General features: G+C 50.7%; 1 protein-coding gene and 1 non-coding gene across 2 annotated transcripts; one reads left to right on the top strand and one right to left on the bottom strand.

The window, feature by feature from the left end:
• Positions 1 to 507: 507 nt before the first annotated feature.
• On the top strand, positions 508 to 589 carry Trnal-uag (transfer RNA leucine (anticodon UAG)). Its single transcript has one exon. It is a non-coding gene; the product is annotated as a tRNA-Leu (tRNA).
• Positions 590 to 3,512: 2,923 nt separating this feature from the next.
• Positions 3,513 to 21,960, bottom strand: Sdr42e2 (short chain dehydrogenase/reductase family 42E, member 2). The gene is made up of 11 exons (XM_042282905.2): positions 21,117 to 21,960; positions 19,463 to 19,558; positions 17,457 to 17,514; positions 16,677 to 16,795; positions 16,078 to 16,153; positions 13,284 to 13,366; positions 11,544 to 11,681; positions 10,320 to 10,385; positions 7,799 to 7,862; positions 6,973 to 7,046; positions 3,513 to 4,008 (listed from the first exon to the last, which is right to left on the bottom strand). Exons 1-11 carry the CDS (start codon positions 21,900 to 21,902, stop codon positions 3,754 to 3,756), a joined length of 1,815 nt encoding a protein of 604 aa, XP_042138839.1. The 5' UTR covers positions 21,903 to 21,960; the 3' UTR covers positions 3,513 to 3,753.
• Between the last annotated feature and the right edge of the window lie 606 nt (positions 21,961 to 22,566).

Raw genomic sequence — 22,566 nt, 5'->3', positions numbered from 1 at the left:
AAATTGTCAGGTCTTTTCCTCGCTCTGTAAAATGTGGTAATAAGAACGCAGGAGCCCACATCAACAGAAGATCCAGCGCGGGTGCTGGACACTGCGCGGCCATGGGCCCTGACCGAAGTAGGAGTGCCTGAGGCCGCAGGTTGAGTTAGGTGCAAGCCGGGTTCCCGGGCGTCGGCCCCGCCCAGTCGAGCGGCGGGACGCGGCGGCGCAGCACTGCCCCCAGGTGTCCGCAGGCAGCATCACGTCCATGGAAAAAAAACCCGCAAAACTCCCACGCTGCGATCTAGGGTTGACACGCGGGGACTGTCCTTTCCTTTTTACTGGTACGTTCCTACTTCGTGTCCCTGCCTGAAACCAGAGCGTCGGGAGACCGATGGCGGATGCCACTTCGTGCAGAAAGGTTGAGTTCACATTAGGCTCAGAAACACCCAGGGGCGGGACTTGCAAGGCACAACGCACTACGTCATCACACTGATATACTCTGAATGGCGCCGCTTACGAGCGGGAGGTAGCGTGGCCGAGTGGTCTAAGGCGCTGGATTTAGGCTCCAGTCATTTCGATGGCGTGGGTTCGAATCCCACCGCTGCCACATCCCTAGCTTTTATTTTCTCCATTTGTATGCTCTTGGCTCTGTCCTCTCTGTTTCGTTCCCTCTGAAACTCATTTTTAAAAGCATAAGATGAAGAAAAAACAGTAAAACGGAAGAAGTCCCCCCGTCTCTAGCCTGGTCCACAAACCTCTTTCTTGACCAATTCTCTTCCCTAAAAAACAAAACACAAAGCAAAACAAAACCCCTCCCCCCTTTTAGGGTCTGGGACTCCATGCAAATTCCCAACAGGGGGTTTGGGTCTTAGTTCATACTTCGAGGGTCTCTGCCAAGGGCAAAGATGGTTATGGGTGACCTGAGTTAGAGACGGGCCCTTCCGGGTCTGGCTGACACCCGTAAATCTCTATTGGTGGAAAGATGTCAGGTGACTAGGGAGGGCTGGGTTGCTGGGGTGAAACTCCTCGTAGGAACGCCAATCTTGAGGTCTCAGCTTTATTTATTCTCCTACGTGGTCTGTAGGCTTGGTTTAGTGGCTCCCCCGATGCTTTATTTATCCAACAACTACTCTGAGCCAGAAACCCAGCTCGCGGTGAGGTTTCAGGAGAGAACAAGACAGGTATGCTGAACATCATCATTTAGTTACACGTGAGTCATGCTCTGCACTGCAGTGTCCTTACCTGGCTCTGGGAACAAAGAGGTGACATTTAGCTGGACCTGAAATTGGACACTGAAGGTGAGAGAGAGAAAGATTTCCAGAAAACCCAGAGGCCAGTAAGAGCCTGGAGAGCTGGAGGGGCTGTGGAAGCAGTTAGGGTCACCGCGTGGAGGAAGAGTGGACAGGGAGCAGGAGATGAGGCCATGAACGTGGTTCAGGCTTTGAACTCAGAGGGCAATGGGAAACCATGAGCGGGCTTCAGGCTGGTGAGTGGCACGTTCTAGTTTGGGATTCAGAAAATCCAGCCGGGGTGTTCAGTCCTGTCAGAAAAAGGACAGTGGTTTGTAACACGGTGGTGGCAGTTAGAATCGAAGGGGTAGGAAAGAGACATTTTGGAAGTAGATATCACAAAACTCTCGGATGAAAATGCCTTGAAGAATAAATCCTTCCTTAAGTTGTTATCAGGGTATTTTATCATAGCAACAGTTAGATTAAGAATGATGGCCACCTCAAATGGCTTGAGATTTGTAGGGAGGTAGACCCCAGAGTTCAACCCCAGACACTGGAACAGTCAGGCTGCAACCGACATAACCAAGTGGTACCTTCCCCACGGGGCCTAGGGAAACACAGCTACAGTGCAGTAACCTTATCCTCTGATACTTCAAGCTAGTCCTGGCCTCTTCTTTAAATCGACAGTGACAAATCCTCCTGTAGGAGTGGCTTTAATAAAGAAATAAATAAGGCCGTATAAATGCAAGTTCCTGCAGGTGCTGGGCACTAAACAGATAGAAATGACTACTATTGATTTAAAAAATACATACACACACATAAAATTCTACCGAGTGTATTTTAAGACTCGTACACAACAGTCTTCCTTATTTACCAGACAGGGACACACACTGTGAGGACACCACCTATGAAGACTGACTAGTGAGTGCCTTCTCTTCCATCCACCGGAGGCTAAGCAGTTACTTTGCTCTCTGCTAGGGTCCACAGTATTTGCTCAGCTAATGCCACGTGTGCACCAGATGATAGATAGATGTGTTAGATCTGTTTACACACTGTTATTCTGGGATCCACAACATGATGGCAGGGAGGTGCAGTTTCTGTGGAGAGCAGGACCGCCTGACCGTGGCCTTAAACTCATAAAGGTGATAGTGAGCACCACTACCCATCAAGAAATACAAATGATTGGGAACCTATTTCCCATGCTGGGTTGTCTCACCCAGCCTTGATGCAGAGGGAGGAACTTGGTCCTGCCTCAACTTGATATGCCATGCTTTGTTGGCTCCCATAGGAGGCCTTACCCTTTCTGAAAGGGAGACTGAGGAGTGGTGGATGGGGGGAGGAGGCAGAAAGGAGGCCAGGGGGAAGAAATGGGAGGAGAAGAGGGAGGGAAAACTGCGGTCGGGATGTAAAATAAATGAAAAAATTTAATACATTTTAAAAAGGAGAAAAAATTACAAATGATACTAAGTCATAAAATATGGATGCTGGGGAGATGGCTCCGTAGGATGGGGACCTGAAGTCGACTTCCTGCACCCATATAAAATGTTGGGTGTGGTGGCATATGCTTGCAATCCCAGGGCAGGGAAACAAGAGACAGGGTGGATCCCCTAGGGTTTCTTGGCCAGCCCCGCCACTCCAAGCTCCAAAGTAAAGAGAAAGATGCTGTCTGTAAAAATAGGGTAGACAGCTTCAGGAACGACATCCTGATTCCACACACAAGAACACAACTCTAAATCATAAAATATCAGCCAAACTCTTATTTTGTCTATTACATTGGTACCTTTATGAGACATTTAATTTTCTTTTGCAATTTTTTTCCCCTTGCCCCTTCTGGTACTGAAACCTTTTACTGTGCTGAGTCATTTCCACTCATTAACCGAGAACCCAAAGACACCAAGCTGGGCTGGGTATCCCTCCCCAGCTAATCAACACACAAATCTGTGTCAAAATCAGGACAAACTCAAAGAAGCCATGGCAGGGAGGAGGTCCCACTGTCCCCAGAAGCAGCAGAAGACAGGTCCAATTCTAGACTCTACCAATCAGAACGTCATCCACTTGGACCAACGGCGAAAACCCGGCTGGAAGGGGACAGAGCGAGAGGGAGGAGTAGGGTCTGTCCCTAAAGAAGCAACCGCATTGGAGCTTCAGCGTACGGGTGGAGGCAGAAGGGGCGAAACCAGAGCAGGAAAAACCGGGAGATACAGGGAGGGGAGGGCTGGACTGGTTAGGAGCCTGGAAATGGCTGGGAAGGAGAAGCAGGCTGGTAGGCTGGGACTTCATCAACCGCCTCGCCCAGCCCCGGAGAAGAATAAGAAGTTGGATTAGGAAGCCAAAGGTAGGGAAATGTGGCTGAGACTCGGGGGGCGGAGCAGAGAAAGTGAGCCCAAACACGAGGACTAATACAAGGCTAGAGGGTGGAGCCGGGGCGTGGCCAGGAATGGGGGCGTGGCCAGGACTCAGGGGCGAGCCTAACTCAGGAGGTCAAAGCCAGGTACAAGCTCAGAGAGCCATACGTGGGCGTGGCCGGGGATCGGAGGCGGGATCACAGGCGTTGCACTGCGGTCTGCAAAGGCTGCAGCCCTAGGAAGTGCAGGGTCAGGCCCAGCAGGCCGAGCAGCCCCAGAAGCAGGAGCAGGAGCCGCAGGAGCGTCAGCGTGGTGAAGCCACGGGGCTGCTGGGTCGTGGTCTGCACATATCGCTCCACTGCGTCGGCGAAGCTGAACTTGTCCGGCGCGTAGCCAAGCTGAGCGCGGGCCTTGGCAATCTGGAAGGTGTGCGTCACGGCCACGCTGAGCACCTGTGGGCGAGGCGGAGCAGTGGAGGGCCGGGCTAGTGGGAGGGGAGAGCATCCTCGGCCTTGTTGACCAAAAGGATAGGGGGAGGGCAGCTTGTTTCTCTGTCAACACTAGGGTTTAAGAAGACTGGCCGCTGCGTCTTGTTCCTGCCGATGCCTCCCTGGGGGACCTTCCTTTCTAAGATCTTTTTCCTGGAGGGCGCCGCCTCCTGGATGCCTTGCTAAATTCTCATCCTGTTTAATACCTCGTCTCTGCTGCTCTTCCCAGCCTAGCGCCGTTCTGGACCTCTGGAGGCCTTAGATGCATTCTTGAACAGCGGGAGAAGCCGAAAGCCTCCTGCCTGTAGTGGGGAGCGGTTCTCCAGAAAAACATCTCCAAGAAAGGATGTTGGCTTCCTGTTGCCAGCCCAATACCAATTGTAGCGGGCAGGGCCTCCAGAACAGCCTTTCCAGCCCTCCCAGCTGCTTAACTAAGTGTCCCTAAGAGAATTCAGTTACGCCCAATGATTCCTCTTTAAATCTGAGCTGCATTTCCCCTGCTTCCAGTTGGCCTGGGGCCCACCTGCTTCTAGGGTAATAAATGACAGCTATTGATTATAGAATCCCCACTCTGCTTGGTGTGGTCCCTTGATATAATTGTGTTCTCTGAGATGACACTATTTCCTCTCTCCATAAGTGGAAATTGAAGACCAGAGGCTGAGTGACTTTCCTAGGGTCACATAGAAGAGCCACTTCCTAGGCCATATCCTTTGTCATGCTGGGGTCTGGTGATGCCCTCCCACCTGGCCTTGTATTCTTCTCTAGCTGGACATTGGCTGTGTGACTCTCACATGGCACAGACGGGCCCTTGGAGCCAAGCACTGGTCCAGGGACCCTAATGAGGGAAGCAGAGACCAGTTCTTGCTCTTCTTGCCCCAGATAGAACATTCAGCACTTGGAGCAATGCAGGTTAGTAAATATCCTAAAAGCAACCGAGCACCTCTTCCATGGAGACATGGAAGCTACGCAAGCAGGTCCTGGCACAGTGTTCTCAGAGGTCAGGCTTAGCGGTGACCTCAGAGTGGCGGTACTTCTGCATGCTGGGCAATCCTCCTCCCATCCCAGCATAGCTCTTATCACCGTGTTGAGCTGCCTGGTTTCTGGAACATCTTCCTCTTAAGACTGTGAGCTTCCTGGGGTAAGGACCAAGTCTTCTTACCTCCAAGCTCAGTGCAGTGCCTGGCACACAGTAGGTGCTCAAGGAATAGAAGGGTTCCTAAAAGCTAGAGAACTAATTGGTGTTTCACAGACTGACCAGCAGAGGGCGACTGACCCATAGCCCCCCAAATGCCTCAGATCCTATGGCCTGGAGCCAACCAGTTAACCCACGCATGAGACAAGAGGAAGACTATGGGTCTGCAGCACTCCTGGCCACTGTTTGCCCTTTGTTCCTAATGTGTTTTCCAAGCTAGTGGTGGAGCTTTAGGTCTGGGTTCAAATCCCATCGGTACCTTGTAAGTGAGTGGTGATGATCCTGGGTAGGCAACTTCACTACGGATCTAATTTCCTCCGCTGTTCATGGGCAGAGCAATAGTTTCCAGCAGCAGGAAATATCAAATGACACTAAAGGACTGCCATTATCCTCCATCATTCTGGATGCTCAAAGGAATAATGGTGGGCAGTGGCTTCTCTGGAACATTCCCCGCCCCCCCCCCCACTTCCTTTCAGCTTAAGGAGCACTGGAGTTGGCATCCTGAAGCCAATTCCAATGTGATGTGATCTTGGATAAGCCACTGATTTCTCTAGTGCCCAGTTTCTCATAGAGTGGAGAACATCATCTTTGTGCCCTTCTTAATTTAGCACTAGGAGGAATCAAATGAGAGACCCTAAATAACCTGTCACTTCACTATTTACAGTCTACTTAAGAAATCCTCTTTAAGCCGGGCGGTGGTGGCACACGCCTTTAATCCCAGCACTCGGGAGGCAGAGCCAGGCGGATCTCTGTGAGTTCGAGGCCAGCCTGGGCTACCAAGTGAGTTCCAGGAAAGGCGCAAAGCTACACAGAGAAACCCTGTCTCGAAAAACCAAAAAAAAAAAAAAAAAAAAAGAAATCCTCTTTAAAAAAAAGTTTTTATATTTATTTTATATGTATTATTGCTTTATTTGCATGCATGTATGTACACCATGCACATGCCAGGAGAGGGTTTCAGATCCCTTGGGACTGGAGGTATGGGTAGTTGTGAGCTAGCATGTGGGTGCTGGGAATCAAACTTGGGTGCTCTGAAGAGCAGTAAGTACTCTAAACTGATGAGCCGTCTCTCCAGGCCCAAGATGTCCTCTTTTTGAATGGTACACGCTGAGCAAATATGAAACTATACATTGGCTGGGTGTGATGGTGCATGCATTTCATCCCAGCACTCAGGAGGCAGAGGCAGGTGGGTCCCCATGAGTTTGAGGCCAGCTTGCTCTATATAGAGAGTTCCAGGATATCCAGAACTACATAGTGAGATCCTGTCTCAAAAAAAAAAAAAAAAAAAAAGCCTCCCAAAATAAACTGTCCGTCATAACTTTGAATAGTGTTGATGTTCTGTACATAGAAGACACTTAGCACATACTTATTCTTGAGTAAGCATGAATGATGAGCCTAGAGCCACTGGAGATTTGTGTGAGTGTGTACATTTGTATATTCAGAGTCCAAAAAAGTACCTGCTATGGAGCCTGCCCTTGGGAGCCCCAGATATGGCTAGAAAATAAGCCACCTCTGGCTGGAATAAGAGCTATGAAGCTTGCGTGGAGCAGTCCTCTGTTCAGTCTATAATGCGGTCTGAGGAAACAGGGAGCATTATAAAGGAATGGGCTGTAGCTTCGAGCCTACATGGAAGGTTCTGAGATCTCAGAGTAGTATCTTGTGGCAGGGTGTTCGGCACCAATGGAGATGTGGAGGGGAGGGAAAGGCTCTGGGCTAGGACTCCCCAACAGCACACTTACCTCACTGCGGGTGAGTAGTGGGGGGACGGTGCAGATGGGCCTCAGTGCCAGGTGCAGGTACTCCATCAGTACAGCTGTGGGAGAGGGCAGACGGGAGGGACCCTCAGGACAGATCCATTGGGGGCATTGTTTGCTTTGCTAGGGGGTCCCTTTACAAAGGTCACTGGATTCCTTCAGGTCAGCAGCACCTCCGGAAGAGCAGCCTTAACCTCTTAACCTCTGAGCCGGCTCTCCAGCCTGCCCACTTGCAGTCTTACTGGAAGGCCAGCAGAGGGCAGCAGCAGGACACGCTGTCTTGGTGGGGTGGGACCGGGGAGTGCGAGCAGATGCTGACGTGCAGAGGGAGGGGGAGAATCCAAGGTCCCAGCCGCCACACATCCCAAAGAAGCCCTGGCATCAGGGTGACCTTGGAAGAGGGGGAGCCTCAGGGCTCCCTCTGCTCCACCAGGCATCACGCCTTCCGGCACAGGTCTAGGTGTCAAGGCTGCCCCTCCCCCGCACCCTGCACCACTCCCGGCAGGTCTCAGAGCCCCAGCCTCCTCTTTTACAGTCATTACAGTCATACCAGCCTTGCCAGAGGCTCACATTTAAGCGGGCAGGCCCATGGTGAGTACATCTGCACAGCTGTAGCGATACAGAGACAGGTTCCTCTGAGTGCGCGGGGGTCAGGCTGGGTGCACCTGCCCAATCTATTTAAATTCCATTACTCCTGCGTGCCTCCCTGGCCTCATCACAGTCCAGGCCCTGGGTTTCCAGTAATGTAAACACACACATGTTGTGTGTGTACCTGGCATACAGGAGCTTCTATACCCATGCTGTTCCTTACCTGTCAGATAAACACAGGAAGTTGGTACCCAGATCCAGGGCTGACTATACCCCAGCTTCTCAAACTGCAAGGGAACATGGTCTGACTTCAGAACTGGTTGTTAGGGACTGGCTGGTGAGGAAAGATCACTTGTTTCCCAGATACTGGCTGGCAGGGGACCCCCACCAGCCCAGAGAGACCCCCATGCCCACACTAGTCTTATTTTTCAAGACAAGGTCTTTCTATATAGACCAGGCTGGCCACAAATCATAGAGATCTGTCTGCCTCTACCTCCTGGGTGCTGGAATTAAAGGTGTGCACACTCTGATTGGCATGGTGAAGATGATCGTTTGCACACCAGTCTGGAACTGAGATCCACTCCTTGGTCAGGATAACTCAAGTAGTTGAAAACATAGGATAAATCTTTCTCTTCCGTGTGTGTGTGTGTGTGTGTGTGTGTGTGTGTGTGTGTGTGTGTGTGTGTGTTTTCAGGATGCACCTGCAGTGATACCTTATGGAGGTCAGAGGACAACCTCCTGCAATCAGTTCTCTTCTTCTACAATGTGGGTCCTGGGGATTGAACTCGGGTTGTCTGGCTTGGCAATGGGACTCTACCTGCTAAGCCATCTCTTGCCAGCCTCTAGGGCAGGCTTTTTAACTTAGACTCTTTCACATCATTTAGTTTTTACTATAGCCACCCACACCTGAACATGTTCCCAGGCCCTCAAGTAGAATCTGATTTTTTTTTCCTTCCAGAATTGACTGTACTATTAAAGAAAAATAGATAAAACCCAGCAAGTGGGTGGAAGGCAGAAGGAGACTCAGGAAGAAACAGGCTGGCAGAGGATGAATGGAGCTGTCCACCTGTGTAAAACCTTTCCAGGTCACAGCCAAACCAACAAAGGCTGGCAGGCTGGAGAGAATGGGAGCACTCCCCGACTGCTGGGGGGATGGAGATCCTGCAGTCTCTGGAAAACAGTCTGGGATTCTTCAATGAAAAGTTAAACCTGGAGTAACCCAGAAACTCCATGCAAGTACACAATCCAGCAGGGAGGCTCACTGACCAGCCAGCCTAGTCTCCTTAGTAAGTACCAGGATAGGGAGAGACCCTGTCTCAAAAGACAGGTAAACAGTGCCTAAGGAACAGCACCCACGGTTGATCTCTGACCTCCACAAGCATGTGTACTCACATACATGTGCACTTGTATACACAAGTGAAGTGCACACATACACACATACATTAAGGAAAAAAAAAAAAGGAATGAAGTCTCGACCTGATAGACATGAGTCTATTCATGTAAAATACCTATGAGTCCATTCATATAAAATAATCAAGTGAGGCAAATGAAGAGAGAGGAAGACTCCTGGTTGCCTGGGGTGGGGTGGGCTGAGGATAGAGGTGGGGCAGGGTACACAGGGCTGTATTGCTAACAGGCACAGGCTTGTTTTGCTTATCTGAAGACGAAGACCTGATTTAAGGTTAATTATGGTGATGGTTGTGTACCTCTGAAAACCATATTGAATTACATCCTTCCCATAGGTGAACTGCATAGCTTGTAAGCTACATCTCAATAAAAGTGCTTTTTAATTCAGAAAATTAAAAACAAAACAGCTTTCCACGTATGGGTGTTTTGCTTGTATGTATGATTGGTGCTCGTGGAGGCCAGAAGAGGGCATCAGATCCTCTGGAACTGGTGTTAGAGACAGTTGTGAGCTGCCATGTGGGTGCTGGGACTTAAACCCAGGTCCTCCGGAAGAGCAGCCGGTGCTCATAGGCACTGAGCTGTCTCTCCAGCCCCTCAAAGTGCTCTCTTTAAATGGAACAAACTAGAGCTGTCATCGGCACAGCAGTACATGATAACCCCTCCGCCTTTAGCCTGGGGTTCTGTGCTCACTTCCCACACAGGGCTGGTCCATAGGTCTGTGGGTTGCTGAGAGGGGACAGGTTTTTCAGAGGCTGAGCTCTTCTCTCCAGGCTCTGGTGACCTTCTACGTACCTGCCTAGGGATTACAATCAAACCCTGCCTTTCAGTGGTAGACCCCTTGCTTTTGCATGGGCCCTGGGTTCCACTGAAAAAAGAAATAACAGAAGACTCACATGGCCAGAATCACGTAAGTCAGGAAGCAAGTTGGAAGAGGTCTGTGACAAAATCAGGGAACACATGGTATCATAAAGGGGCAGCCATGGGCTGGAGAGATGGCTCAGAGGTTAAGAGCACTGGCTGCTCTTCCAAAGGTCCTGAGTTTAATTCCCAGCACCCACATGGTGTGGCTCACAACCATCTGTAATGAGATCTGGTGTCCTCTTCTGGCCGGCAGGCATACATGCAGACAGAACACTGTATACATAATAAATAAATCTTTAAAAAAAAAAATAAAGGGGCAGCCACAACCCAGCTTCAGCTATACCCAGGGCCACTCAGGTACGCCGCTGCCAGGGCTTCCTAATGTAGATTCTTGGATTTGGGTGGTAGGAAAGGACTTGAGGATAGAGGATGGGATTTCGGAGTCTTGCTCTGGGTTGGGAGATCAGAACACCTACCAGTGGGGCCATCCACTCAAAGAGGTTGACGCTGTCTCCATCATTGATGTAGTACGCCTGCCCACTCTGGGGGTGACAGGAGAGAAGGGTGTAGTCAGATGTCTGCCCACAGCCTGACCCCACCCTTTCTCATGGCTCCCAGCTGCTTCTGCAGCCCTCTTGTCCTCTTGAGCAGTTCTGGGGACAGACCTGGGCAACACCTTAGTTAGTAAGGGCGGCCACTGGCTTGGCACACATGACGATATTCTAGAGAGATGCTGACAACGTGGGCCAGCTGTCTGTCAATCTGACCATCCGACTATTGAAACAAGGGACCCCCGAAGAGACAGGGATTTCTTCGGGATCTCACGCTGGAAACACAAAAGGACCACAGCCAGAGGGGAGCTTATCTCCCTTTCATTCCAATGTAGCAGCTTACAGGAGAGCCAAGCCCACTCAGGGATGACTCAGTGGTGGACAGGACCATACCTTGACCAGGACTGCCAAGACGTGCATATTCCTGGGACTCCGTTAAACTTTAATGTCACTCAGGATTCCAAGACAGACTGGGTCCTTTCATCCTTCTTTCCCTTTTTACTATTGGCTGTTTGGTTTGGTTTCTCTACACAGCCTGGTCCTGGATCAAACTCCCAGAGATCTGCCTGGCTCTGCCTCCCGAGTGCTGGGATTAAAGGTGTGTGTCAACACCACCTGATCTAATTTGACTCTTTTTTTTTTTTTTTTTTTGGTTTTTCGAGACAGGGTTTCTCTGTGTAGCTTTGCGCCTTTCCTGGAGCTCACTTGGTAGCCCAGGCTGGCCTCGAACTCACAGAGATCCGCCTGGCTCTGCCTCCCGAGTGCTGGGATTAAAGGCGTGCGCCACCACCGCCCGGCTAATTTGACTCTTTTAATTGGCTTCTAAAGGAGTGATTGAACTTGGCTTCTTGGGGTGCAGATTGTGGCCCCAAGTTTGGTAACAGGGTGACCATACTGACAAGCTGTGTGACTTCGATGGACTCATTCAACCTCATTGTACTTCAGTTTCTTCAGTACTTCCGTGAAGACTGTGACCCATTCCAGTTTGTAGCTGTGATGTCACAGGGTCACTGCGGAAGAGCTAATTATGTTCTCTGAAGTTTCTACCCAACCGATTGACCCTCAGACTCCTGAGGCATGATTCTCCTTGCCTGCAGCCTGCGCGGGGTGGTGGTGGGGTGGTGGGCAGGGATGTCACAGGACACTCACAGCCACGTAACCCTTAGCCATGGTGAGAGCCTCAGCCGCCAGCATGTGTGCCTGCACCAGATTCTGCACATGGACCCAGTTCATGCGCGTCCTGCGATCCCCAAACCGGAACATGAACAGTCTCTTCTTGATGTGGCTCTGGTGCGGGGGAGAGGACAGTGTAGGCTCACCTGGCTGGTTTTACACTTTATATACATGCTCACAGCTTCCAATCAGTAACAGGCTAGACTCCAACTCCCATGTCCCAAGTCCTTGGGACGTCTCTGCTTGCTTGTCTCACAGGTGACTTTGGGCCACCTTTGACCTTCCCTGACTTCTCTCATACCTCACACTCAAAGCACTTGTAAACCCAGCTGCCCCAACTATTACATCTGTTCAGAATCCAACCCCTTTTCTCCCCCTTTACCACCCCTCTCTCGCCTTGGGAACTCCGGCAGCTTCTTAGCCGTCCATCTACCCTGCACAGCTGTATCCGGCCCTGTTCTGGTGACTACAGAGGCACACGGGCGGTGACGATGAACACAGACCCGCTGACAATGTCCCAGTGCCCCTCTAGCCCTGGCCCAGCCAAACCACACCTTTCCCTCCTCCTGACCCCCTGTCCTGTGCTGCCACCACCCCAGGGCTGTCTGTGTACTCCTGGGAAGTCTTGGGGCCTTCTGAGAGTCGCCCCGTGTCTGGAGGTTCTTCCTCCAAACGCCTGTTTGACACACCTGGCTCCTTCCTCCCTTGGAGGCTTAAAACCTGGCTTTCCCCCAGCCACTTCCCCAACTCCCCCGGGAGCCCACCCCACCCACTTTTTCTTTTCCCCCTTTGTGCCCGGCACTTTCCAACACTCTTTATAATTCAACATTGAATCTGCTTGAATCTATCTCCTGGGGTGGGAACAGAGGCCACACAAGGGCAGGGTTGTCTGTTGTGTTTGCTGATCTGAACAGTACCGAGCACACAGTAGTCCTTGAATTAAGTGTGTAAATGGTGAAAAGCCACTGAGGTTAACCCGTGGTCATCTAAGAACTCCACAGAGGAGTATTTGAAGCAGCAGGCCAGAACAGCACTCCCCAGATGACCTCCAGTGGCTCCCTGTGGCCTTGCACCCCCCATTAGTTCCAGTCATCGGGACCTCTTGCTGATGACGACATTAACCGTGACCTTCTTCACATCTAGGGTCATGCTCAAGTTGCTCCTTTGCCTGGCATTTGCTTTCTCTAATCACCACAGCTCATCAGAAAAATCCCTTTTCCTCCTTCCAAACACTGTAGGCATCCCTTCCTCCAGGAAGTCTTCCTGGGTCTCCCCTGCCAGGCCCATTTTCTCTTGCATCTTTCTACTCAGCCTTCACAATCCTGAAGCTATGACTGTGTGGTCTGTCTCCCTGACCAGGTTGTGAGGCCACTGGGGCCTAGAGTCCCCTGCAGCTGTATTCTAGGGTTTTCTGGCATGAAGAACCTTCCCTGGCAGCCTGAGATAAACTGCTCAGCCCTTGGGGTACCCACATGAAGGTCTCTCTGGTGTCATGGCTTTCTTTCTCCCTCACTTGAACAGAGGCCTGGCTGGCACACTGGGAACTTTGACCCTGGTAGGCCTGAGGACTATGAACTTGTAGGCATCGGGGTGACCTCCCAGCATAGAGAGTCTCTGACATTGCCCCTAGACAGATGTAATGATCCAGTCAGTGTGCACACCACATCAACCTGACTCTTTCTGCCTCTGGTCTAGGAAGGCTGGGAGAGGACCTACCGCCACCCGGGGCAGGTGTCTCTGTTCTTCAGGGCCATAGATCCCTGGGGGACGGAGCACACAGGTGCGGAGGGTGCCTCCTCCTAGGACACAAGAAAGGGTGGTCACAGCACATGAGGGTGGGGAGTTCAAAGCCATCCACATCTCCTGCCCCTTATCTAGCATGAAATGCCCAGCATAGATACTCTGTGACTCCAGCAGCCCAGTTTCTTTGGGGACCTCACCCACCTCCCAGCAACCCGCAGAGGTCCTTAAAGGTGGTATCCTTAGATATTCTTACCTGGAAGTGACTCTCAGCATCATCGGAATTAAGATCACAAACCCTGAGGGCACTGGCCCTAAGCTCCTGCCATCCAGGGCCCTGGAAGCTATTCATGACCTTTGCTTCCTAAAGCAGGTGGCTGTTCTTTCTGCAGATCTGTTTTCTAGGCACTTTCATTGTATGCTCCCTTTCCCCGTGAATAAGCCAGGGCCAGAAGCTTCCATCTTTACCAAACACCCCTCCCTTTACAACGAAGCCCAGAGTCATGGATGATAGAGTGGTCCCCAAAAGATGTGTCTACATTCTAGGACTTGCTAGTGTGGCTGTTTGGAAAGTGGCCTTCAAGCTTGTAATTAACGATATTGGTGAGTTGAGATCGTCGTAGATCTTCAGCTGGGTCTAATCCAATTACAAGTGTCTTAGAGAGATCAGCAGAGGAGACAGAGGCCACAGGAAGGTAGAAGCAAGGACTGGAGTTTTGCAGTCATGAGCCAAGGGTCACCTGGGGCCACCTGAAGCTGGAGGAGACAGAGGGCCCCTTCTCCAGAGCCTTCAGAGATCGGGTTCTACATGCTAACACCAGCTAACCCCAGGATTCCAGGCTCTAGCTTTTAAACGGCAAGAGAATGTCCCAAAGCACTATGGGAGCTGCAGGATACTAACACAAGCAGGTGCAAGAAGATACAGCACCTGACAAGGCCCTGTGACCTACTTATTAGGATTCTGGCACCCAGCTCAAGTGAGAGCCATCTCAGGACTAGCCTGGATCTCAGGCCTCTGTAATCACCCCTGGTGACCACGGTCAGCCTCCTGGAAGGCAGATGTTGGCTGAGCTTTTCTGTAGCCTTACAGCTAAGTTTAAACTCTGGGTCCCTGGGGCCATGGTGGAAGGAGGTCAGGTTGCAGCCAACAGTGGCCTGTGGGACACTGGGTAACCACGACAGAGAGGGGCAGGTCTAGGGTATCCATGACTCTTTAGAGCATTGAAAGCTGGGGATGTGCATATAAATAATTCCCAGCCAGAGGATTAGGTGTCTGGCCTGGCGGTAGGTGAAGGGGCTGTGCCCTGGCAGAGAAGGGAATTCAACTGCATCAGCTCAAATCCTGGGGGAACACAGTGGATGTGCACCCCAGGACCAGGGGTCAAGGACTGACAGACTAAGTCATGAAAGCAGGGATATTATAGGGGAAAGAGCCCACATGTAGGGACCTGGTTCGCTGCCTCTAGAGCAGCAACAGTGGGTGAGGCCCGGATTCTGGGGCTAAGACTCCCCTGGGCTTCAAAGTTCAACAGCTCGGTGCTGTGTGACTTTGAGCAAAGCCAGTTAACTGGCCTCTGTTTCCTCCGCGTAAACTGGAGGCTATAATTCCAAGCCTCTCTTGTTCTCCAAATCTGATTGGTTCCCACATTTGTTTGTCTTTTCCAGTGCTTCTAGAGAGGTTGAACACAAGGCTTCATGCTAAACAAGCTTTCTAACTCTGAGCTATATCCTGCCCCCGCCTTTTTTATTTTTTGTTTATTTGAGGCAGGATCTTGCTATATAGCCCAGGCTGGCTTTGAACTCACTCTGTAGCCCAGGCAAGCCTTGAACTTGTGATCTTGCTGCCTCAACCTTCTAAGTAGATAGTATGTAAGGACTTTGCCACCAGACCCAGGCAGATAAATTTCTCTCTCTTCTTTTCTTTTCTTTTCTTTTCTTTTCTTTTCTTTTCTTTTCTTTTTCTTTCTTTTTCTTTTTCTTTCTTTTTTTTTTTTTTTTTGACAGGGTCTATGTAGTTCTAGCTGGCCTCATACTCAAGATCTGCCTGCCTCTGCCTCCTGAATGCTAGAATTAAAGGTGTGTGCCACCACCTCTGGCCTGGATAGATAATTTTGACAATAAAAGGAAACCATGTTGGCTGGTTTCTTTTAGTTCTAAACTTTAGAAAGACAGTAACAATGATTTCTGGCAAGCAAATTGTCTGAATGGGTTTGGCTCCTGTGTGGAAGACCAGGGGTGCCTAAATTCCACCCCCTCACTCAGGAATGTTATGGAGTGAATGAACCTTTGCATATGGAATTAGCATGAAAAACAGGGCCTGACATGAAGAATGCATGAAAGTGTGGACTGTGCCTATTTGATGATTGCTTCTCTGTAGCCCGAGGAGAGAATGCAGAGAGACAGCTGAGGTGGGTTTCTCCAGGAAGTTTCGGTGCAGAAGCCTCTCTCTTGCATGATTCCCTCCAAAGAAGTGTAACTCCTTACACATTCATAATGCTCCAGACTGCCCAAACTAAATCCATTCCCATAAGACAGCAGAGAGAGCAAGTGTCAGGCTATCTCAGTCTTTTCCTCACCAGACTGCAAGCAGGAGATCTGACTGTCCAGGCCATCTTCTGGTCGGGGAGGCAGGTACTCAGAACACATTGAAGGACAAAGGCCCAGACCATGTGGAGATGTCCCTTGGAAGGCTATAGGGCCTCAGACACACAATTATAAGAGGCAGCAGGAGGCAGGCATGCCTGTTATAAGTAGGCCCCATGGTACTCACCTAGGAGAGGTGTCCCATTGGCCATGAGAGTCAACTGGTCAGCAATGGCTTTGGTCCGAGAGTAGTGGTCCATGTGCTGCCAGGGGACAAGGAGAACACAGTCACCAGACGGGCTCAATGATATTGACGGCAATGCTGGCCCATTTGGGCTTAGTCTACCCCATGGCTGCATAATCCTGACTCAGGGACGCACCTGCCAGTCTGCAATATCTGCCCTGTGACACTGATGTCAGATACAGGTTGGATGATGTGGTCATATGTCATCCTTTAGTGTTCCTGTGACATCTTCGCACATAATCTCATTTCCTACTCTTTACAAATCCCCTCCGTGGTGTTATCAGGCTTAGATGGAGAACAGAGATTCAGAGTATATGATAACCTGCACCATCACAGGGGTGAAAGGTGCCAGGCTGGGTGGGGCTCACGGCCAGGTCTATCTGATTTTGAAGCCTCCGAGGGTGTAAGACCACTCAGCTTGGGAGTCCGTCCTCCTGGGATGCACCCTGAGCTAAAAGACGGACCTGGCTCTATCAACACTTGCCGTTGGGCAGACACTTCCCAGCCTGCCCCCCTGCCCCATCTCTCCCAGAAGTCGGTACCTTGTCCAGGGGGAAGTATGGGACAGAGTCCTCATCGCCTTGCTCTATGGGCTTTCCACCAAATGTCACGTTGACTGTGCTGGTGTACACGAGCCTTGGAACCCGCCGACGGACGCAGACTGCAGGAGACACACACACACACACACACACACACACCACATCAGACTGTGAGCAAGGAGCTGGCTAAGGAGGAGCCCAGAAAAGGCCTCTGTGGGCAAGTCCACCCATTTCTACTCAGTCTTAACATCCCACCCCATACCATCAGGGATCTCCAGAATCCAGAACCGCCTGGGAGGGAAAAGCCTCCCCCCTCAACTTGGGGACCAGGGCTTCTTATTCCTCCTTCTAGTGTGCCTTTGCCCCCCCTCCCCCAGCCACTCAGTCAAGGGCAGGTAGGAAGAAAAGGCTCACTTGGTGGGACAGATAGAAAAGATGCCCTAGAGCTGGAGAAAGCGCAGGTCAAGGTTGGACACATTCCGAGGGCCCAACAAGATGCTGCTGTCTGATGTTTCAGTGACCTTCCTCGGTACCATCCTTAACCCTGGGACCCTAGACACACTAAGACCGTTGATGCTACCTTCAGGGAGGGCCCTGAGCAGGTCTATACACAGGGGGGATAGTCTGCCTCCCACTGGCTTCAGCTGGTACAGTCTAGGTAGGGCAGGGGGGTCTTGCCTCTGTTGCCCCCACCCCTGCTCCCACCCCAGAGCTAGGCCAGCGGCAGGAGAAAGAGGAGGAGGGATCACACACTGCAGGGCACACTGCACTCTGAGGGCCTACCATTAATCACTAGTCTGGTGCCTCCGACATTTATGGACTCAATCTGCTGTTTCTGTAGCTAGAAGACAAGAGGGAAATGGGAAGTCACGTGCTGCCTTCCGCCTTGTGGCTGAGGCCACAGGCTGAGCTCAAGGTCAGCAGGAGTCACGCTGAAGCATACTTGGAGCAGGGTGCATGGGCTGGCATAGAGTTTGGCACGGATAAGTAACTTCAAATGTGTTGGATCATCTTCTGCCCCCCCCCAAGTCTCCCCTTATCTGAGACAAATGTGGTGATGTGGCCGTGCCCAGGAGGACACTGGAGTGTAAACAAAGAAGGGGTCTGCAATGATAGGTTCCTGTGTGCCAGGCGCCCAGCAAACAGTACAACCCAGACCTCATGTAAAGCCCCTGGGAAATGGGATGTGCTGTGTTTGCAAACGAATTTCTTTCTTTGTTTTCCTTTGAGACAGTGTATCTCATGTCACCCAGGCTGGCCTCAAACAAGCTATATAGACAAAGATAACCTTGAATTTTCTGATCCTCCTGCCTCCACTTGCCAAGGGCTGGGATTATAGGTGTGTGCCACCACATCTGGTTTATTGGTGCCGGGGATTCACCCCAGGGTGCATGCCAAGCAAGCTGTCCTACCCACTGAGCCACATCCCCAGCCAAAACAATATTTATTCTTATGGTGGTGTTTTTTTGTTGAATGGGGAAACAGTTACAAGGTTAAAAATAATTCAAACAGTAAAAAGGATACCCAGGGGCTGCAGAGATGGCCCCGTGGTCAAGAACACTGGCTGCTCTCCCAGAGGTCCTGGGTTATGTTCCAAGCACCCACATGGCCGCTCATGACTGTCTGTAAATCCAGTTCCAGGGGATCTGATGCCCTCTTCTGACTTCCCCAGGCACCAGGCAGGCATGTGATACATAGACATACATGTAGGCAAAACACCCATACACATAAAATTAAAAAAAAAACAACAACAACAACTATCTAATGAAGAGGGAAGTTCCTTCACATTGCTGATGCCAAGTCTTCCTCTGCCCTCTCCAGAGGGGACTGCTGTTAACGGCTTTGGACGTTTGTACAGAGAACCTGTATTTAACATCATTGTATACTCTTGTGCATGTAGCAAACATCTGACCTAGCTTTACAAGTGTTATCACGTTTTGATTTATTTGTTTTTCATGAGCATGCATGTGTCCATGTGTGTGAGGGCCGTGGTACACAGGTGGAAATTAAAAGACAACTTGTGGGAGTCACTTTTTTCCTTCCACCGTGGGTCCTAGGGGTCAGACTTGGCAGGAGGCACCTTTTTTTTTTCTTTCTTTTTTTTTTCTTTTTTTTTTTCTTTTCTTTTTTTTGAGACAGGGATCTCTCTGTGTAGCCCTGGCTGTCCTAAAACTTGCTATGTAGACCAGGCTGGCCTCAAACTCACAGAGATATTTCTGCTTCTGCCTCCTAAGTGCTGGGGTTAAAGGCAGTTGGTTGAGTCATCTTGCTGGCTCTTAGCTTTTCTCTTTTCTTTTTAAAAGTAAACAGGGGATACCAAACACTGCTTTGAACTTTGGAGGTTGCCAGGGGATCCACACTTTGGAGTCTTCTCATTCTTTTGAATGGCTGCATAGAATTTCACAATATTCCTACTCTTATTTTGGTAACTAATAGACCACTGCATAATTTCTGATGTTTTATTATTAAAACCAATGCTACGGATATGGAAATAAGTATAACTTGAGTCAATGGAATGTTTTGGTAGATGCTGCTACAGAGTTTCCTAAAGAGTTTGTGACATAAATCATGGTGACTCCTTCCTTTCCAGATGAGGAAGGGAGAGGTGACCTGGCCTGGGTCACGCAGGTGGAAGGCACCAGAACTGGTGTTTGATGTCATGGATGCCCAGTGCTTCTTTGGAGGAGGCAAAAACAATAAGACATACTTGGGCATCGGAGTGTGGTGGGTGGGGGCAGGACTTGAACACCATTCTGCCTGGTTCTGGGTGTGTGTGGGGGGAGTCTCACCTTCTCAGCCCCAGACATGCCGTAGGAGGCCACGTGAAAGACACAGTCCACCCCCTGGAAGGCTTGGTACAGGGCTTCTTCATCTCGGACATCAGCCTGAAACAGAAGTGAGAGGTTCAAGTCCAAGGCAGTGACCCAGCCCAGGCCAAGCGTCTGCTGGGCCAGGATTTATCAGCTCCACAGAGCATCAGCAGGCACTGCCCCCACTCATCCTGCTCTGGGGCCCAGGGCTGGCCTGGGTGTTTCATATGCACTGTCTTATCGACTCTCTATGAGCTCCTTGTAAAACACACATGATTACTGTCTCTTTCTGGGGATAAAGACCGGGGCTCAAGGGGGTGGAACTAAAGCTTGGAAGTGTAAGAGCTGGAGCTGAGGACCCAGAATGGCTAAGAGAGTGAAAGTACTTTCCCAGCAAGCCTGAAGGCTCCTGGAATTCACAGAAAGCTGGTGAGGTGGCCCGCATCTGTAATCCCAGCACTCCTCCAGAGAGATGGGAGGTGGAGATAAGAAAAATGCCTGGAAGCTCTTAGCCGGCCAGACCGGAGTGTGTAGAACAGAAGCAGAAACAAAAGAGGCCGGCCTCATCATGGTAGAGGGAGAGAACTGACTCTGGAGAGTTCTCCCCTGGCAAATGTATGACTGCACTCTCACACACATCACATGCACATACACATACATCACACACATCACTCACACATACAAACATATCACACACACATCACACCATGCATATCACACACATCATACATACACTCACATATATATCACACACATCACTTACATATACAAACATATCACACACACATACATCACACACATGCACATCACACATACACTCACATATACATCACACACATCACACACATCACACATACACTCACATATACATCACACACATCACACATACACTCACATATACATCACACACACATCACACACATCACACACACCACACACATCACACACATCACACATACACTCACATATACATCACACACATCACACACACCACACACACCACACATACACTCACATATACATCACACACATCACACATGCACTCACATACACATCACACACACACATCACACATACACTCACATATACATCGCACACACACATCACGCATACACTCACATATACATCACACATATCACTCACACATACAAACATCACACATACATGCACATCACATCACACACACAAACATGTATTTATAAAAATACATACACACATCACACCCTTATCCCCCCCCCACACACACTGATAACAAAATCTAAAAATAAAGTGAGGTGGTAGTAGTGGTGAATGTCTCTCTCTAATGCCAGCACTCAGGAGGCAGAGGCAGGTGGATTCAAGCCCAGCCTGGTCTACAGAGTGAGTTCCAGGACAGCTAGGACTGTTTGTTATACAGAGAAACTCTGTCTCAACAAAATTAAAACTAAAACCAAAACAAAAAAAACCAAACTTTTTTTAATAAAAAAATAATAAAGAATTGGAGCTAAATCGGACTCCAGAGCCCGAGATCTCAGACTCCACTGCGGGTTCATATCCTGTTTGTCCACCTGAGCTCTGCCACCGTCACCGTCACCTCCGGCACCGTCACCTCCAGCAGCAGCACACACACACCCCATGATCCCCATCTCTGTACCTGGATAAACTCCGTTCCTGAGGGTAGTGGCCACTGGGGTCTGCGGAGGTCCAGCAAGATGACAGAAATGCCTCTCTTGGCCAGGCTGGAACCCAGGCTGAAGCCCAGGTAGCCTCCTCCTCCGGTCACCAGAACCTTCTGTCGGGGGGCCTGTGTGGGTTTGGCCTGTGTCTTCTGCTGTAGCGCTGGTTCTGGGGGCGTCACTGATTCACTGTCAGTGAATGACGGGTGAGAACCAGCCCCAGAGCCTCGTCTGGTCTCAGGCCCTGGGCCCAGCCCAGGTAACAGTGCAGCTCCTGGACTAGGTACTGACTCGTTTCCTAGCTGAGGTACTGACCCGGCTCCTGGCTGAGGTAATATCCCAGCTCCTGGCTGAGGTATGGACCCAGCTCCTCGCTGGGGTACTAACCCAGGTACTGACTCAGTTCCTGGCCTGGGTCCAGACCCAGCTCCTGGTCCAGGTAATGGTCCTGCTCCTAGCGCGGGTCCCTGAGTAGCAGCAGGCCCTGAAGAAGCACCAGGTACTAGCCCAGTCACAGAAACAGCACTAGGTCCTGGGCCAGAATCTGGAACAGCGCCAGGACCAGGTCCCGGTCCTGGAATAGCCCCAGGCCCAAGCCCAGACCCTAGAACAGCCCCAGGCCCTGGCCCAAGGCCTGACCCTGACCCTGAAGCAGACCCCAGGCCTGAGGCCCCTCCACAGGCCTGGCAGACAGGGCAGCCCTTCTCGCCCTGGCCTGCAGCTCGGCAGGTTTCTAGGGAGGAGCCCGCAGGGTTGGTCTTCATCTTCTATGAAGCCATGCAGCCTAGAGGCTGTCCACCTGTGGAGAAAACCAGAAGAATGTTCTAGGGTCATCCCAAGGCACACCTTACCAGGTCCTGAGGACTAACAGGAACTTCAGGTAGATTAGAGCCTCATAGATCTCTCAGGGCTCCAGACTCTTTCAGAGTCCCCAAGAACCTCCATGTGGCTGCTGGCTCCTTAGGGAGTCAGAGAAGGCAGCCTGTCCTTTGACTTCATAGTTGAGGAAACTGAGGCTCAAAATCATGTTGTATGACTCAGATGTACACTAAGCACCCCTGATTTCCCTACAGGCTCCATGTAGCACCAGAGGAAGGCAGGTCAGTCATGCCTAGGGGACTCACATACTGGGTGTGGTATTATCTGGCTTGGAATCAGAGGGCAAGGAGGAGGAAGAGGATGGGGAGGAAGAAGAGGGGGGAGGGGAGAGGAATAGAAGGGAGAGAAGAGCAGGAGGAAGAAGAGGAGGATGAGAGGGAGGAGGGAGAGGAGGAAGAAGGAGAGGAGGAGGAAGAGGGAGAGGAGGAGGGAGAAAAAGAAGAGGAAGAGGATGGAGGGGAAGGGAAGAAGGGAGGAGGAGCAGGAAGGTGAGGAAGGAGAGGACAAGAAGGGTGACGAGGAAGAGGAAGTGGAGAGAGGAGGAACCAC

Source organism: Peromyscus maniculatus, chromosome 1, assembly GCF_049852395.1.
Source record: "Peromyscus maniculatus bairdii isolate BWxNUB_F1_BW_parent chromosome 1, HU_Pman_BW_mat_3.1, whole genome shotgun sequence".
NCBI classification, from domain to species: Eukaryota; Metazoa; Chordata; class Mammalia; order Rodentia; family Cricetidae; genus Peromyscus; species Peromyscus maniculatus.
The sequence above is the reverse complement of the archived record's forward strand: the minus strand, read 5'-3'. Positions and strand labels throughout refer to the sequence as shown.

Excerpts from the sequence above, each read along its gene's own strand:
- Sdr42e2 (XM_042282905.2), bottom strand. The coding sequence starts at position 21,902 with ATGAAGACCAACCCTGCGGGCTCCTCCCTAGAAACCTGCCGAGCTGCA. Across the intron at positions 17,515-19,462 it reads GCATGTCTGGGGCTGAGAAG|CTACAGAAACAGCAGATTGA; the intron begins GTGAGACTCCCC and ends CTTGTCTTCTAG. Across the intron at positions 16,154-16,676 it reads CATACTTCCCCCTGGACAAG|CACATGGACCACTACTCTCG; the intron begins GTACCGACTTCT and ends GTCCCCTGGCAG.